At 45.1% G+C, this 18,733-nt stretch overlaps 1 protein-coding gene across 1 annotated transcript in view; it reads right to left on the reverse strand.

Annotated features, from left to right (window-relative positions):
- LOC138961143 (uncharacterized) overlaps window positions 1-18,727 on the reverse strand; it is a 109,702-nt gene extending 90,975 nt beyond the window's left edge. The window contains exon 1 of the mRNA XM_070332740.1: window positions 18,559-18,727. Coding sequence (XP_070188841.1) covers window positions 18,559-18,634 — 76 coding nt within the window. The 5' untranslated portion in view covers window positions 18,635-18,727. The remainder of the gene's footprint in view (window positions 1-18,558) is intronic.
- Window positions 18,728-18,733: the final 6 nt, after the last annotated feature.

Below are 18,733 nucleotides of genomic sequence, written 5' to 3' on the forward strand. Positions count from 1 at the left end.
TTGTCTCAAATGAAAAGGAAAATACTCATCAAAGAGCACATAATTATACATGCTTGCATAAAATATAAAAAATCACATTTTTTCGCAGCGCAGCACAGTGAACAGTCAAAACACGCAAACACATGCAACAGACAAATGCTCACAACAAGCACACATGCACAAACACACACACACACACATACACACACACACTCACACACACATACACACGCACACACACACACACACACACACACACACACACACACACACACACACCAGGTCAGTTAAGTACTCACAGAGAACAATGTTTGGGACAGAGCTAATCGGCGACGAAATGTTGTTTGAAGAGGTGTGTCTTGAGGTTGGCTTTGAAGAAGGGGAGCGACTGACTGTTTCGAACATTGTAGGGCAGTTCATTCCAGATGATCGTTATTCTGAGAACAGCAGCAATGCAGATACCGTTATTCTCAGAACAAAAATGTCTGGAACATTGACTGGTGTTTCCCGCCCGCACCAAACTTGGTGAGAATGTAAACCGTAGGTAAAAACTGTATGTCTTAGAAACACTTCTATCAGGACTGCTTCAAATTTGGAGAAGAAAGAGAACAAGAAAAACTAAAATAAGAACAAGAATAAGAAGATTGAGAAGAGGTACAAGACGAACAAGAATAAGAACCAGCAAAAAAGAAAAAGAAGGATTTAAATAACCACACAATTATGCAAAGGAAATTAAGGAAATCTTCTGTCATTTACATTCGGTCCGGCTCTTCACTATAGAGCACCGCTGCCAGCGCCGATAACCCTAACCAACTCTAACTAAGTTAAATGTGAACCAAATAACATCGCTTTTTAGGCAGAAAACTCGTCTTCGTCGTAATATAATTGTGAAAAAAATGACGTCGGTGTCTGCACCAATTTGCTGCACAGAAGTGGCCGCAACGTGCCGCGTGATTCATGGCTTTGCATAACAACGGGGTGAGATGATCAGGTTACCATGCACGTGATCACATTGAGATAACTTGAAAGGCATGTTCAGATTAGATCCGCATCCTTCAACAACAAAAACTGTGAGTCATGTTCAAACCTGAAATCTGTTGCATTTTTGGGCAATAAGAAAGTCACGTGCTTAGTAAAGTGGAGGCTACATCCGGGTCCTTACCCCTGATTCATTGTTAGAGAGAGAGAGAGAGAGAGAGAGAGAGAGAGAGAGAGAGAGAGAGAGAGGTATTGTATTAGTGCTAATAAATCTATAAAACTCAGAGTCGCCCAGGAAGCGAGGGGGAAGTTACTCAGAGATCCGGCGTGCACGAACTGATAAATAAAACAGAAAATATTTTACGTATTACAGTGGTATCTGCGATGTGAACCCCCCCCCCCCCCCCCCCCGATGGCAGGACACCTCCTGTAAAAGGACACCTGTTGTTCCACTGCCACGAAAGGCCACCTGCAATGTAGAGACGCTTTGGGCCGGTCCCAAGGATGTCCTTTTGTTTCAGGTACCACCACCGTACTTCAATTGAACATTCTTCCCATGAATAGTTCTCTTGCTTCTCTCTCCTTCTGTTAGCAACACAGAGCCATCCTCCTTTATGCTGTGACAACTTTTTACCCACATAAAGATTCCTCAAGCAGAGACAAAATGTAAAAGGCCTGTTGGAGTCTTCCCATTGCAATGCCCACGGGGGTCATGACGCGAGAAGGGCTGGTATCATGGAGGTCTGCACTTTGTCTCCCAGAGCCGTTTTGTCTTGGAGAGGAGAGTTGTGTGGGAATCAATGGCGTAACGACGCCCCCTGGTGGCAGAGATATAGAATGGTAGGGCCCCCGGGACCCCGTGATTCAATCTGTCTGTAAGGCGGACTGTTTCGGGCTGGCTTGGAAAACAACAGGCAGGGATATAACAGTCGGGATTATTGTCAAACCAGAAGAACGGTTCTGACGTACTGGCCCACTTTGGCATACACACAATAGATTCATTCTGATAAAAGTTGGAATATAAATGATTTTTTTCTCTCCCGTTCCTTCCCCGCCTTCCTGAGGTCCCTCAGCGGGCCCGTTGTACCGTCACTTGTTGCCCCGTGCCATCCCCCTCCCTCCACCCCCCCCCCCCTGCCTGGTCTCCTGGTTCTGTTCACCTCTCTTGCAACTTGGTGTGTCCAAAGACTGGTGCACGCGGATCAATGGAGTATTAGTATGTTCAAAGACTGGTACACGCGGGGCAATGGAGTATTAGTGTGTTCAAAGACTGGTACACGCGGGGCAATGGAATATTGGTGTGTCCAAAGACTGGTACACGCGGGGCAATGGAGTATTGGTGTGTCCAAAGACTGGTACACGCGGGGCAATGGAATATTGGTGTGTCCAAAGACTGGTACACGCGGGGCAATGGAGTATTGGTGTGTCCAAAGACTGGTACACGCGGGGCAATGGAGTATTGGTGTGTCCAAAGACTGGTACACGCGGGGCAATGGAGTATTGGTGTGTCCAAAGACTGGTACACGCGGGGCAATGGAATATTGGTGTGTCCAAAGACTGGTACACGCGGGGCAAAGGAGTATTGGTGTGTCCAAAGACTGGTACACGCGGGGCAATGGAATATTGGTGTGTCCAAAGACTGGTGTACGCGGGGCAATGGAATATTGGTGTGTCCAAAGACTGGTACACGCGGGGCAATGGAGTATTGGTGTGTCCAAAGACTGGTACACGCGGGGCAATGGAATATTGGTGTGGCCACGTAAGTTTAATGATTCACTTTTGACTCAAAAGTAAGTCTTCGGTGGGATTACGTGGTGTAATCGAGACAGCTCATGTCAACAGATTTTCCTATGTGGGCTGCGCACTAGGCCGGTACTTTTCTGTGTCCCAGTTCTCTGTGGCTGATGTCTCTGTGTCTGAATTCTCTATGGCTGATGTCTCTGTGTCTGAATTCTCTATGGCTGATTTCTCTGTGTCTGAATTCTCTATGGCTGATTTATCTGTGTCTGAATTCTCTATGGCTGATTTATCTGTGTCTGAATTCTCTATGGCTGAATTCTCTATGGCTGATGTCTCTGTGTCTGAATTCTCTATGGCTGATTTATCTGTGTCTGAATTCTCTATGGCTGAATTCTCTATGGCTGATTTCTCTGTGTCTGAATTCTCTATGGCTGATTTCTCTGTGGCTGATTTAATTATCTGTGTCTGAATTCTCTATGGCTGAATTCTCTATGGCTGAATACCCGACGTCTCTCTCTGTCCTGGCTATAGGAACAACCTATCTAGTACATTCTCTCACAATTCCCCCCTGGCAGCGACCTGGGATCGCTTAATAGTGCGGTAACGCAAGCTCCCTGCTTTTTTTCTAGATGTGACCTCAGAAAATGACTATCCATTTTAGACGCGGTGCATTCTCATATCAGCATTTTCTCCGTGTTACTTGATCGCAAATCGATAGGAGGAGTTTGGGCTGTGCAAGGAACATGAGCCATCTACCGAGATAGAAAAGCCGCGATCTTATCGCTACCAGGGATCGTTCATCTGTGCACCCTGACGACCCGCACAGCAGTCATGAGTCCCGGTCAGTCAGAGCTTGTGGGCACGATACACTGAGTGAATGCACGAGTTCTTCATTCTTGTGCTAGAGAAGTTAGCGGTAAGCTCCCAGTAAGACGGTCCCACTCTCTGCATGGTGACAGCAGTCACTATCCACGCATGGCTCCTGTTCCCTCTGAAAAGGACACCGGCTTCTAACCACGGTGGCCTAGCGTCCGCCCCGTGATCGGAAGGTCGTGGGTTCGAACCCCGGCCGGGTCATACCTAAGACTTTAAAATTGGCAATCTAGTGGCTGCTCCGCCTGGCGTCTGGCATTATGGGGTTAGTGCTAGGACTGGTTGGTCCGGTGTCAGAATAATGTGACTGGGTGAGACATGAAGCCTGTGCTGCGACTTCTGTCTTGTGTGTGGCGCACGTTATAGGTCAAAGCAGCACCGCCCTGATATGGCCCCTCGTGGTCGGCTGGGCGTTAAGCAAACAAACAAACAAACAAACCACACGCATCCACGATGTTGGTAAACAATACACTGTCATTCCCATGCAGCGGCACGTGCACAGCGATTGTCTTATCATGTCAACGTCATCTTCTTGTTACGCCGCCATAATTAGTCCTGTCGTATTACCATCATCTTCCTCTGTGTCTTTCTCAGTTTGTCCCCCCGCCCTCAATCTCTCTCTCTTTGTCAATCTCAATCTCTGTCATCTCTCTCTCCCCCCCCTCTCTCTCTCTCTCTCCCCACTCTCTCTCCCCCTCCCCCCCCTCTCTCTCTCTCTCTCTCTCTCTCTCTCTCATGTGCAACCCAGAGTGCCCAGCCAGAGAGAGACATGCAATAGATCAAAAGGCAGCAGGGACCCCAAGACACGGTTCCCTGCTCTAGCCGAGACTCTTAACTCACAGCAATGTGACGTCACACTTCTCTCAGGGCCAGGGTTCAGTCTCTAAGGACACCATCAAGAATTCGAAGAATCCGTGTTTTTCATTGTGGGGTGTAGACTGTAACGCTAAGATCGATAATAGGAGAACAATGAACACTCCGTTTTTCTTATTCATCGCTGCACATGATGCTAAGGGGCCTGCTTTGTGTGCGCGCGCCGCCTTTAATAAAGCTGTGTAGTGTTTTGTGGTTGTGTCTGATGTGTGTGTGTGTGTGTGTGTGTGTGTGTGTGTGTGAATGCGCGCGTGTGTGTGTGTGTGTGTGTGTGTGTGTGCGTGTGTGCGTGCGCGCCGCCTTTCAAAGCTGTGTGGGTGTTTTGTTGTTGTCGTGTCTGCTGTGTGAAAATAGCGCCTGACATTTGGAGGGTCTAAATGTATGGTTGGCCTGGGGGGCAACCAGCCATTATCACCACGACTTAGCTCACTTGACTGCTACACACCCAACACCAGCTTCTAGTTGGCGAGAAAGGCGGGAACAAGATTATCTGAGCGATGCAAGAGGACACACACACACACACACACACACACACACACACACACACACACACACACACACACACAATGTCATTTCCCATTCCCCACAGTAAGAGACTTCAACAGAATATCGTTTCCCATTCCCCACAGTCAGACACATCAACAGAATGTCATTTCCCATTCCCCACAGTTAGAGACATCAACAGAATGTCATTTCCCATTCCCCACTGTCAGAGACATCAACAGAATGTCATTTCTCATTCCCCACAGTTAGAGACATCAACAGAATGTCATTTCCCATTCCCCACAGTTAGAGACATCAACAAAATGTCATTTCCCATTCCCCACAGTTAGAGACATCAACAAAATGTCATTTCCCATTCCCCACAGTTAGAGACATCAAAAGAATGTCATTTCCCAATCCCCACAGTTAGAGACATCAACAAAATGTCATTTCCCATTCCCCACAGTCAGACACATCAACAGAATGTCATTTCCCATTCCCCACAGTCAGACACATCAACAGAATGTCATTTCCCACTCCCCACAGTTAGATATCAACAGAATGTCATTTCCCATTCCCCACAGTTAGAGACATCAACAGAATGTCATTTCCCATTCCTCAAAGTTAGAGACATCAACAGAATGTCATTTCCCATTCCCCACAGTAAGAGACTTCAACAGAATGTCGTTTCCCATTCCCCACAGTCAGACACATAAACATAATGTCATTTCCCATTCCCCACAGTCAGACACATCAACAGAATGTCATTTCCCACTCCCCACAGTTAGAGATATCAACAGAATATCATTTCCCATTCCCCACAGTAAGAGACTTCAACAGAATGTCATTTCCCATTCCCCACAGTCAGAGACATCAACAGAATGTCATTTCCCATTCCCCACAATAAGAGACTTCAACAAAATGTCATTTCCCAATCCCCACAGTTAGAGACATCAACAGAATGTCATTTCCCATTCCCCACAGTCAGAGACTTCAATAGAATGTCATTTCCCATTCCCCACAGTTAGAGAGATCAACAGAATGTCATTTCTCATTCCCCACAGTCAGAGACATCAACAGAATGTCATTTCCCATTCCCAACAGTTAGAGACATCAACAGAATGTCATTTCACATTCCCCACAGTCAGAGACATCAACAGAATGTCATTTCCCATTCCCCACAGTTAGAGACATCAACAGAATGTCATTTCGCATTCCCCACTGTCAGAGACATCAACAGAATGTCATTTCCCATTCCCCACAGTTAGAAACATCAACAGAATGTCATTTCGCATTCCCCACAGTCAGAGACATCAACAGAATGTCATTTCCCATTCCCCACAATAAGAGACTTCAACAAAATGTCATTTCCCATTCCCCACTGTCAGAGACATCAACAGAATGTCATTTCCCATTCCCCACAGTCAGAGACATCAACAGAATGTCATTTCCCATTCCTCACAGTAAGAGACTTCAACAGAATGTCATTTCCCAATCCCCACAGTTAGAGACATCAACAGAATGTCATTTCTCATTCCCCACAGTCAGAGACATCAACAGAATGTCATTTCCCATTCCCCACAGTTAGAGACATCAACAGGATGTCATTTCCCATTCCCCACTGTCAGAGACATCAACAGAATGTCATTTCCCATTCCCCACAGTTAGAAACATCAACAGAATGTCATTTCCCATTCCCCACAGTTAGAAACATCAACAGAATGTCATTTCTATTCCCCACAGTCAGAGACATCAACGCACCGCAAAACGCCTGCAGGACAAAAGTGTCAGCTGAGCTAATGTTGCGATCGATCATTAGCGCCTGTAGAAATGGCGGCCCCCGCTCTAATCCCCTAAATTCCCCTCCCTTCCTCACTTCCTGATTTTTCTTCTTTCTTTTTCCTTATTTACAACTTCACGAGTTTGTTGTGGCTCCAAACCGCAGTGTTTCATCAAAGAAGATGAACTGATTTCGCAGGAGTGAGCGGCGTTAGTTTTCCGTGCGTAGTTTTTATGGCGTATCTTTCCTTTCAGCTGACGCGGTGCATAACAACAGGAAGCTCAGAGAAGTGGGGGAGAGAGGGGTTATGTGCACGATAGTTGGGCGTGGAGCCTGGGGGTGGGTGGTAGCAGTGGAGGAAAAGGACATTGAACTGTCGGCGGAAAGCAGTAAAAGCTGTACCTAATACGTCATGTGGTTTATAACCCAGGAAACTGGGGCTTTAATCCTGTGATGAATTGCTCAGCCCTAACCCGATAAGAAACAAGATATGGGTGTGATGTAAGGCCTGTTTTCTACTTAAACTTGACAACACATGAATACCAAAAAAAATAAGAAGAAGAGTGGGTTGTCCCTAATGCCGGATGGTGCCCACAGCAGCTATTTAAATGTCAGCACCGTTCCTTCCGTTACAGATGATGACGCAACTAGCCAGGAGGTACCATGTTGTGTGCCGTGCAATCAGATGATGACACAAAACAGTACTTGTCAGCACTCCACACAGCAACATCATCACACACAAAACAGTACTTGTCAGCACTCCACACAGCAACATCATCACACACAAAACAGTACTTGTCAGCACTCCACACAGCAACATCATCACACACAAAACAGTACTTGTCAGCACTCCACACAGCAACATCATCACACACAGAAACTCGTCTTAACTTTACCCGCCAGATGATAACGTCACGAACTGCACAATAAAGTCTGAAATAGAATAACATTATTCTACAATCAAGGCTTAAAAAACGCCCAGAAAAACACGTTATGCGCGGAAACGTTGGATGAGATGCTTCACTAAGTAAGGCTTGTTACTGCATGCATTGTTGTCCTTAACGACATAATAATGATGCCGTGATATATCATATCGATCATTAAACTGTTCTCCTTATAACTAAATGACGCTGGAACAACCTGTGGGCAAAATGGGCAAGATCCGTGACAGCAGCAGAGGATGCTACTGTCAGTCTTTGATACTAAGGTCACTGACAGCAGCAGTTTCAAACTAACACAATGATAAACGGGTGCAAAGCCATGGCAGTTCCAGTGGCAGCTGGGGTAAGGCCACGCCACGCGCTACACACGGACTGGGTGACAGAGGGGCGTGAGGTCAACAGCTTGACCCCCACCCACCCCCACCACCACCAGCTGCAGCGACAGCCGCGGCACTTTATGAAGCAGTTTATGATGGATTGGTTGTCGGCAGGTTTTTGTCATTCAGCGTGGTGGTGGAAGGCAGAGCCTGCTAAAGGGCAGAATATACCTGCGCAGTTTCAGCGGCACAGACGACGCACTGCATATTATTGATGCTGCGATAGGGATTATGACGAGTACTTGGCCTGTTTTCCTTTCACGCAACGTGTAGCGGGCTGGGATAATCTGCAGTGCGTCGTCTGTCCTGCTGAAATTACATAGATGAGCGCCAGGCCTTAGAGCAGCATGGCGCGCACACAGCTTGCGTTTTGTTCCTGTGACGTCAGTGGGTGTTGTTTCTGTGACGTCAGTTGGTATTCAGTTTCTGTGACGTCGATGGGTGTTGTTCGTGTGACGTCAGTTGGTATTCAGTTCCATTGACGTCAATGGGCGTTGTTCCTTGGACGTCAGTCGGTATTCAGTTCCTGTGACGTCAATGGGTGTTGTTTCTGTGACGTCAGTTGGTGTTTAGTTCCTGTGACGCCAATGGGTGTTGTTCGTGTGACGTCAGTTGGTATTCAGTTCCTGTGACGTCAATGGGCGTTGTTCCTTGGACGTCAGTCGGTATTCAGTTCCTGTGACGTCAATGGGTGTCTTCTTCTTCTTGGCGTTCGCAGAGGCTACACGATCAGTCCAGCACTGGTGATAAATGTTGTCGTTTTCTCCAACTCCTGTCGACTGCCGTATAGTTTGGTCTGCAAGGGAGTTGGTGACGGGTCAATGGGTGTTGTTCCTGTGATGTCAGTCGGTGTTAATGTTGTTCCTGTGACGTCAGTGGGTGTTGTACAAGCTTGCAGGTTGCGTTTTGTTCCTTTGGCGTCGTTGGCTAGTGTTCCTGTGACGTCAGTGGGTATTGCACGTGTTGGACAGAGGCCGCAAAGCGCTACGTGGCGTGCAAACAGGTTGTATTTTGTCAGGAACGTCAGTGAGTTTGTTTCTGTGAAGTCAATGAGTTTGTTGCTGTGACGTCAGTTTATTTTGTTCCTGTGACGTCAGTGAGGTTTTTCTGTGACGTCAGTGATGTTGTTCCTGTGACGTCAGTCAGTTTTTTTAAATTTGAATTTGAATTTTGAGATTTTTGATGACCGAACTCAAAAACTAATTTTAAGCTTTTAAGCTGAAATGCAAGTTCAGGCTTTGTTGAAGATTGCTTGACCAAAATGTCAATCAATTTGATCGAAAAATGAGGGAGTATCAGAGCCGCTTCAACGTTCGGAAAAAGCCGGATATGACGTCGTCAAAGCTATTTATCAAAACATGAGAGAGGACACACGTCTGGGGATATCATTCTTAGAAACTCTCATGTAAAGTTTCATGAAGATCGGTCTAGTTTTCTCTGAATCGCTCATCACATACACACAGACAGACACACATACACCACCACCCTCGTCTCGACTCCCCGTCTATGTTGAGACGAGAGCAAACTGGCCTGCAGGTAAATGTGTCAAGATGATACGTCATGGGAAGCTGACTGAGACAGCTGCATTTTTGTTGAAAAAAACAGCCCTCGGCAAAAGTGAAAAGACACTCACGTGAAAAACGCACCAGTATAGCACTTTCTCACTTCTAGTCAAGTACGAGTTATCTTTCCATGCTCTTCAACGAAGGAGAAACGCTGGGTTAGTTCCGGTATCTTCTACATCATGGCGTCTGCACTGAAAGAAAGCTCGCTCAGAGTGTGTGGTGGTGGAAAGCAGTACTGTGTCATTTGCCATAACTATCGTGGAAAAATTATTGAAGGAAGAGTTGTCAGGCTACATAAACTTCCAACAAACAAGCAACTGAAAAGAGCTTGGGAGCAGCGCCTACGTGTTACTCTTTCTTTTAGAAAATGACAAGATTTTGTGCAACTTGACAGAGTGACTTTCTCGTCTAGTTAATCAGATGGGTATTATTTGTTCATGTACATAAAAGTGTAAAAGAATGTTGTTGTACAACATACTTCCTTCAATCATTAGTGCATTTTGCTCTTGTCTGTGTGAAACAGTAACAGGCACATGAGCTGTAAGAAGGACTGCCGTGTCTCAGTATGACTGTAGTCTCTAGTGTCACTATAAATCTCAGTCATTGACTCTGTGTATGTCACTCATTGATGCTTACATTCCCAATGCATGGAAGACAGAAATTATAAAACTAGTATGCATGAAAACTGATGCTGGTTTGTACTCCAAATTTTTGTATCCAGTTAAAATATCAGGCATGAAAACTGAAAAAAAAAAATACTGAAAACAAAATTCGAAGGCGCATAGCGCCAAGTTTCGCAGGCGCAAAGCGCCAAGACTTCTAGGGAGGTCCGGGGGCATGCCCCCCCGGATTTTTTTTTTTCAAGGGTGCAATTTGGTGCAATCTGGGGCTATCTGAGCCTTAAAATTGGATTCAAACATGGCCCCAAAACTATTTTACTATAACTATGACTAGGAAAAAAAAATGTAAAAAATAAAAAAAAATGTAAAAAAATTTTTTAAAAAAAGAAAAAATACGGAAAATAAAAAAAATACGGTTTATTTTTTTCGAAAATACGGAGAATTTTCATGCCTGAATATGTCCGAGAAGTTGAACGCAAACCAACCAGGTGTGAGCGTGTGTTGTAAGGAGTGCACTATTTTGTAACGTGGGATTATGTACATGAAATTATAAATAGGGTTTGTGTGGTGTGTATCTATGCTTTTTATGTTTTTAAGGGAAAAATATTTATTACCTGTGTGTGATTACATTTTGTTTTTTATTCACAGTTGGCTGAAATATTTGCCGAGGAACGACAATGCAGTGTATTATATAATTATATATGTATTCAAAGAATAAAGACATGATGAATCTGAAGCTTGATGAATGACTTGTTTTACAGATAATCACACACACTTCAACAGACGCAGTTGATACAGTTTGGGTTTTATTTATCTAAAACATATACAAACAATAGCAGTTTAACAAAGTTGGTAAACAATGTAAAGTAAAACAACTGAAGTAACATTAAAGAGCCATGAACTGGTAATGTGAAACTGCTCTTAGGCTAAGGTCAGATGGAGCTCGCAAAACACGAAACAAAAGCCGAACAAAAGCAAAACATGGTGCTTTTGTGTGTTGTTTTGCTTTTGTTCGGCGTTTGTTTCGTGTTTTGCGAGCTCCGTCTGACATTAGCCTTAGACAACACGCACATCCAGTTAACAACAATAAATGCATGACTACCAAGCATCAAAAGGACTCACTGATTCACGCACAAATTCCGCGTGTGCTCAATAATTATTGATAACATTTAACACATAGGCTACAAGTTCGTGACACTGACAGTCGAAGTGGTCTGTCAAATGCTAACTTGAATCATTTGTTTCCACAGCATTATCGATAGCATCCTTGCCATCTTTTCGCAGCTGAAACGTGCCTCTTGCTCTGCGCACTAATTCTTCTTTTTTTCCACTGACAAGTTGGCCATGTTTCCGAAGAAAATCTTTCAATTCTTTCACGTTCATGCGCTCGACTGCCGCCTCTATCTTAACCGGAACTTACCGAACCAAAGGGACGAAACTCGTGCACACCTCCGGCCTCGCTAGTGAGAAAGAGCTATAGAGATGGAAATGAAATGCAGATAATCTCAACTGAATCACCACAGCTTGTGATCAAATCAGCAGACATTCATCATGTTTCCACAGTCGGTATAATTTATTATTGTTTTTTTCTCACTTTTTCACCTGTTTTGTTGTTGTTTTTGTTTTGACTAGATGTTTTAAGCAGGTTATGTCGTCGGGGGTGTTTCTGTAGAGCACGGGGTACGGCGTTGTCATGCAGTTTGAGTCGGGAGTCAGCATAACGCGCTTACAATATTACGGTGTGCACAGTGACACGCTGGGTTCATTGTCCGTGCTAACCTTAAAGTTCACATACAGTGTACAATTATAAAGTTGACACTGAGACAAACACGCACCAGCTATGTATAAGTACCACTTACCACCATCATCACAACTCCTCCCCCCCCCCCCCCCCCGTCAACCCCCTCTCCACACGCACATACACATACAAACCGACCGAAACTGTCTTTAAGGGTGGGACTGAAAAATGTCACGAATCCTGAAGAATTTTAAGGGGGGCCCCCATGACGCTGAAGGATTTGTATAATCAACAACCAAAAAAACGTCACCACAGACATTACGAATCCGGATTTCCGGCATATACCGGAAGAATCCCACCCATATGTGTTTTAGAAAGTATTTGAGAACAGTTTTACCACGACAAAATCAATGTCTACCGGTGACTGTGACTGTACTCCAGTCGTCCGCTACAGCCATCCCGGAGAACAGCAGTCAGACCGAGCAACAAACGACCTTTTGACGACACAACCTTTTGACGACAGGGTCGATGTTTGGGTCAATGCCTGTATTTTAGCCCCCGCACACACACACACACAGACACACACACACATTCCCCCGTCCGCCTCCTTACAACGATCATAAAGAGCAGCAGACCCAACAGGAACCAAAGACGCTTTTCACTAATAAGCGCACTTACTCTCAATTAGAGCAATTCCGCGGCAATTCCCTTTCAGGGGAAGAATAAAAAGCGAGGTATTAGATGTTAGGGTAAATTGGCGGCAGTGACGTCCCGTCCTGTGTCCGCCTGGCGGCCTGATTGAAGCGGACTCCTCTCCGACGTTCGACAACTCGCGCCCCATTGATTTTGTGACGAGCCTGCGTTTGTGCGTGGTGCCGTGTTTGGCGCGATCAATTTGACGTGGAAAGAAAAGCAAGAAAGATCAAGTGCCTCTCACCCCGGCTTCTTTATAAGCGGGGATCAATTATCAGTCGTGCTAAAGCAAACACAACAACCGCCACACAGCTCCAAGACTGGCTATAGCGAAGACAGGAAGAAAGAAGCGGTTGAAAGGAGAAAAGATTGAGACTGTCGGGCAGTAATAAATAGAACACACAAGGAATAAACATAGATGCACAGAAAGAAAGAAAAGACGGACAGAGAAGAAAAAAATCACACAAAAACCACACACACTGAAGACGGAGGGTAGCTACATGGGAAATTTCTTTATTTGGTGTTTAACGTCGTTTTCAACCGTTCAAGGTTATATCGCGACGGGGAAAGGGGGGGAGGGGGAGGGGGGGGGGGGGGATGGGATAGAGCCACTTGTTAATTGTTTCTTGTTCACAAAAGCACTAACCAAAAAATTGCTCCAGGGGCTTGCAACGTAGTACAATATAATTATGACCTTACTGGGAGAATGCAAGTTTCCAGTACAAAGGACTTAACATTTCTTATATACTGCTTGACTAAAATCTTTACAAACATTGACTATATTCTATACAAGAAACACTTAACAAGGGTAAAAGGAGAAACAGAATCCGTTAGTCGCCTCTTACGACATGCTGGGGAGCATCGGGTAAATTCTTTCTCGTCCCAACCAATATGGGACTCCCCCTAACCCGCGGGGGGTTACATGGGAAATGAATCTAGCGAGAAGATGAGGATGGGCAATATAGTGCCTGAAGAGAATGAAGGGTAATGGGGCGATAACAAAGATACAAACCGTCAGAAATTAGGAAACTATACATTCCAGACACTAAACGTAACAGCAGACCAACATCCACATTTCTGGTTGGAATAAAATGAAGACAAAAATTGAAAAAAGAGAAAAAAAGCTACAAGAAACCAACATATAATTATATTATTAGTTATTTCTATATGCTGACTGTTGGCAAATGATAACAGACATGTTGAGGAAATTATATCCAAATGAGCCGGCAGGCGAATTTGGATATATTTTACGAGACATGTCTGTTATCATTTGCTAACAGTCAGCATATTAGAAATAACGGTTTTATTGTTTTGGTGCTAAAACTAGTAAAAGTCAAAGCAAGGTACATGCTTTTTCCAGGGGTGGGGTTCCGGAACCCCTGGAACCCCCCCTTGGGTCCGGCCCTGCGTTGAATGCTGAGAGCTTCCCACTGTTTGCCGTAGTGCTGTTGGGCGCAAAGTAAGAATCCGGGGCAGAGTTGGAATAATCGGGATTTCCCGAAACCTCATTTGATTTCCAACAAAGCGCCGCATTTCTGGAAACGAGCTGCCTCGTTCTAGAAATGGCTACCCTTCGACTGGCACAAAAAAAGTATACCCTTTTCACAGGTCATGAATAAGGTATATCTTCTTCTTCTTCTGCGTTCGTGGGCTGAAACTCCCACGTACACTCGTGTTTTTTGCACGAGTGGAAGTTTACGTGTATGACCGTTTTTCCCCCGCCATTAAGGCAGCCATATGCCGCTTTCGGAGGAAGCATGCTGGATATTTTCGTGTTTCTATAACCCACCGAACTCTGACATGGATTACAGGATCTTTTCCGTGCGCACTTGGTCTTGTGCTTGCGTGTACACACGAAGGGGGATAAGCCACTAGCAGGTCTGCACATAAGTTGACATGGGAGATCGGACAAATCTCCACACTTAACCCACCAGGCGGCCGCGACCGGGATTCGAACCCTCGACCTTCCGATTAAGAGGCCGACGTCTTACCACCCTGCCACAGCGCCCGTCTGAATAAGGTATAGGAAAAAGCAAGGTCTTCTACAGGGAAAGTCTTGAGTTGGGGGGGGGGGGGGGTACACAGTGGAACAATTCTCTCAGTCACACTCAGCGCATGCAGCTAGCTAGTTGCTGCTGTCTCGATCTATTTTGAACACAATGATTTTTTTTCTCAGAGTAGAGTGTTAGTTTGTTACAACAGGCTAAAATCATCTTTAATTTGAATCAACATTTTGCAACAATCAATCACATCAATATAGCTCACAGACTTGCACATCACGTTTCAAGAGCCTAGATTACCATGCAGTGTCCGTGACAAGAGCCTACTCAGTAAAGGAACGTAATGCTGTCTCTGCAGCCCAGAGAGACTGTGGGAGTTTAATATATAATCAGTTAAGACTGAGTAAAAAATTATTACAATCGATAGTTACCAGTGAAAAATAATATCGGAACACTCTTGTTGTGTTTTTGTTGTTGTAAAATGTAAGATCTGAAACGTTAAAAATTATGTAAAATTGGTGCGTTTTGGTCGAGTGGGATGGGTCGTTGAACTGTGTTGTTACAGCCCGCCGAAGTTATCAAAAGTGTTTTTGCTTTTTGTAATTCGGTTGGTTTGGTGCTTTTTCAAGACTAAGCATTGATCGCTTTAAAACACAAGGATCATCATAGGCCATCATGACTTGTGTCATTTTACATCGCATTCTAAGAAAGAGCAGAATTCTCACTATGCGCGGTACATTTCTAGAATCGCGTAGCGCAAAGTTGGAAATCCTACTATGGCGGCCATTGTTGGAATTCCAACAAAGCGCAGGTCATTTTCGGAAAAGCGCCGATGACGAGATGGGTCGCAACAGTGCTGTGTTACATTCTCTCTGTCTTTCTGTCTCTCTCCCTCTCTCTTTCTCTCATTCTGTCAGTCAGTCTGTCTGATGTGTCTGTCTGTCTCTCTCTCGGACTATTTCCCCCCCCCCACACACACACACACTACCTAACACTTTTCAATCATACCTCTCCTGCCCCTACCACCCCCCCCCCCCCCCCCCCATCTGCCCTCTCCCCAGACCTCGTTCCCTCCTGTTGCAGTCAGGTAGGACCTCGTGATGGAATCACCAGTCAGCAGCGCCAGGTGAGAATTAAGCCTCGCTGCATGACACACATTCCGTGCGGTGCTATAAATAGAACCAGAGAGGGCAGAAAGAAACACGACCCCACTGAGCCACGCTGCCACTCGCAGGAAGCTACGCCAAGGTCATTTTCACTATGCCAAGGTCACGAAGACACACGGCAGCCAAACACAATCAGCTTCCTTCTGCCGATCAGGAGAGTTAAGCTTTTTAACGATTAGAAAACAAAACAAATACATATATTCAATCAGTCTTTAAAAAAAAAGCCTCTTGCATCCGTCTAGTTCTCTCTTGCTCCAGCAATAATACAGCGTGGTTCTTCTTAGGGGTAATATTTTCAGCAACATGACTGCGGGCAACAAACCATTGTCCACTAAAATCTCTCATCGATTTGCTTGGTTGTATTTACGCTCTGGATCGCCCAAAACAAAGCAAAATGAGTCCTTCCCTTCATCCCTTCAATCAAACCAGCACAACATCCGGGGGAGACAACCCACCGTGTGTGTGTGCTGCATCGTCTTCATTATACAGTGAGCTTGGAGATGTTTTCTCTCACAGACTTTCTGCTCCATGTTTCCTGTTCAACAGGTTCTCCTGCCTCCCCCCCCCCCCCCCTCCATCATCTCCCCAGTGACGTCAACGGAAATCGCGTGAAGGTCCCGATAATGCGTGAAGGTCACGTTAAGCTGTTTGTTGATGTTTCCACGTGTGTTTGTTTGCCCCTGTGTTCGACGAAGTTGTTCAAAACATGGAAGGAAGATAATACCGTGAGAGTGAGAGAAAAACAACAGCCAACTTACATCAAGCTTCAACGATTGACTGAGAGACAGGGAGGAGCGAAGGAAGACAAAAACAATGTAAGGTGTGGGGGGGGGGGGGGGGGGGGGTGGGCAAGACTGACAGGGGTAGAATTGAACGACAGAAAGCTGAAAGGGTAGAATTGCCACCGACTGAAGACTGAAGGGGTTGGAGGACACGACGAAAGAAGAGCAGGCGGACGCTGCCTGTCTTTACTCTACATCACCAAGACAACACCACACATTGGCGGTGATGAAATAATGTCAGCCAGAAAAAGTAATCTGTAGCTATGTCAGACATGCAGGTTGCAGTACCTACTTATCAAACAAATAATAGAAAAGATGAAAACAAAAGTCATCAACACAGGACATATTTAGCAGCTTTCCGCCCCTCCCCCTTTTTATATTTAGTCAAGTTTTGACTAAATATTTTAACATCGAGGGGGAATCGAAACGAGGGTCGTGGTGTATGTGCGTGTGTGCGTGTGTGTGTGTGTCTGTGTGTGTGTCTGTGTGTGTGTGTGTGTGTGTAGAGCGATTCAGACTAAACTACTGGACCGATCTTTATGAAATTTGACATGAGAGTTCCTGGGTATGAAATCCCCGAACGTTTTTTTCATTTTTTTGATAAATGTCTTTGATGACGTCATATCCGGCTTTTCGTGAAAGTTGAGGCGGCACTGTCACGCCCTCATTTTTCAACCAAATTGGTTGAAATTTTGGTCAAGTACTCTTCGACGAAGCCCGGGGTTCGGTATTGCATTTCAGCTTGGTGGCTTAAAAATTAATTAATGACTTTGGTCATTAAAAATCTGAAAATTGTAAAAAAAAATAAAAATTTATAAAACGATCCAAATTTACGTTTATCTTATTCTCCATCATTTGCTGATTCCAAAAACATATCAATATGTTATATTTGGATTAAAAACAAGCTCTGAAAATTAAATATATAAAAATTATTATCAAATTTTTTTTTTCGAAATCAATTTAAAAACACTTTCATCGTATTCCTTGTCGGTTCCTGATTCCAAAAATATATAGATATGATATGTTTGGATTAAAAACACGCTCAGAAAGTTAAAACGAAGAGAGGTACAGAAAAGCGTGCTATCCTTCTTAGCGCAACGAATACCCCGCTCTTCTTGTCAATTCCACGGGCACTGCCTTTGCCACGGGCGGTGGAGTGACGATGCTACGAGTATACGGTCTTGCTGCGTTCAGTTTCATTCTGTGAGTTCGACAGCTACTTGACTAAATATTGTATTTTCGCCTTACGCGACTTGTTTTTTTACAAGCAGTGAATTCGAACATTCACTTCCAGACTCCTCGAGCTCTATCAGACGCGGCGTGCACCGTACTAAACATCTTGCAGGCTACGCTGGCCGTACTCTGCCATACTACATGATACACAGGGTGTGTACTTACTGTCTGCTGGCGGCGCCGGCACCTATACCCTTTGATGAGCCATTACCTGGAGTTTTCTTCCACAATCCAGGTAAGGCGGCGTGCAGGTAACACAGGCTGAAGTCATGCTGTCTGGAACTCTTGGAGACTAATTGCATGGTTTGTGTTACCTGCTCGTGTCACTGTGTGTGTGTGTGTGTGTGTGTGTGTGTGCACGGTGTGTGTGTGTGTGTGTGTGTGTGTGTGTTTGAGCACGCGCGTACATATTGGTTAGCATCCATCTGTGCAAACCTAAGCCCATACAGTGACATGTTGTCGTCAGTAATTGTGTGTATAGAAGCACTCATTCGCGTAAGCGGTCGCAAACACTCCTTCCAGAGGGGCAATTAACGAGTAACAAAAAAGTAGTTAAGTGGTAATCACAGAGACACAGAGCGTCAGTTATCAGTCATCCATCACGGAACAGCTTTCACGCTCAATCAGACAGCAGACAGACATCAGACAGACATCATCAGACAGACAGCGAAGAGCAGGAGGTATATATGACGAACAGAGTGTTGACACAATCAACACGGACAGTGACCGCCACTGACCTGTCTGAGGAATGACGATGACGAGCAGCACGCCACACGCAACCAGCAGCATGCCTCCTCTCACTGACCCCTCCATCCTGCCGCCAGGTAATCCACCTGCACCGCGCCTCTCTTCCTGGACACAGGTATACCACTCAGGTAATCACAGGTATGCGTCTCAGGAATCACAGGTATG

This window comes from Littorina saxatilis, linkage group LG3 (assembly GCF_037325665.1).
Source record: "Littorina saxatilis isolate snail1 linkage group LG3, US_GU_Lsax_2.0, whole genome shotgun sequence".
Classification (NCBI taxonomy): domain Eukaryota; kingdom Metazoa; phylum Mollusca; class Gastropoda; order Littorinimorpha; family Littorinidae; genus Littorina; species Littorina saxatilis.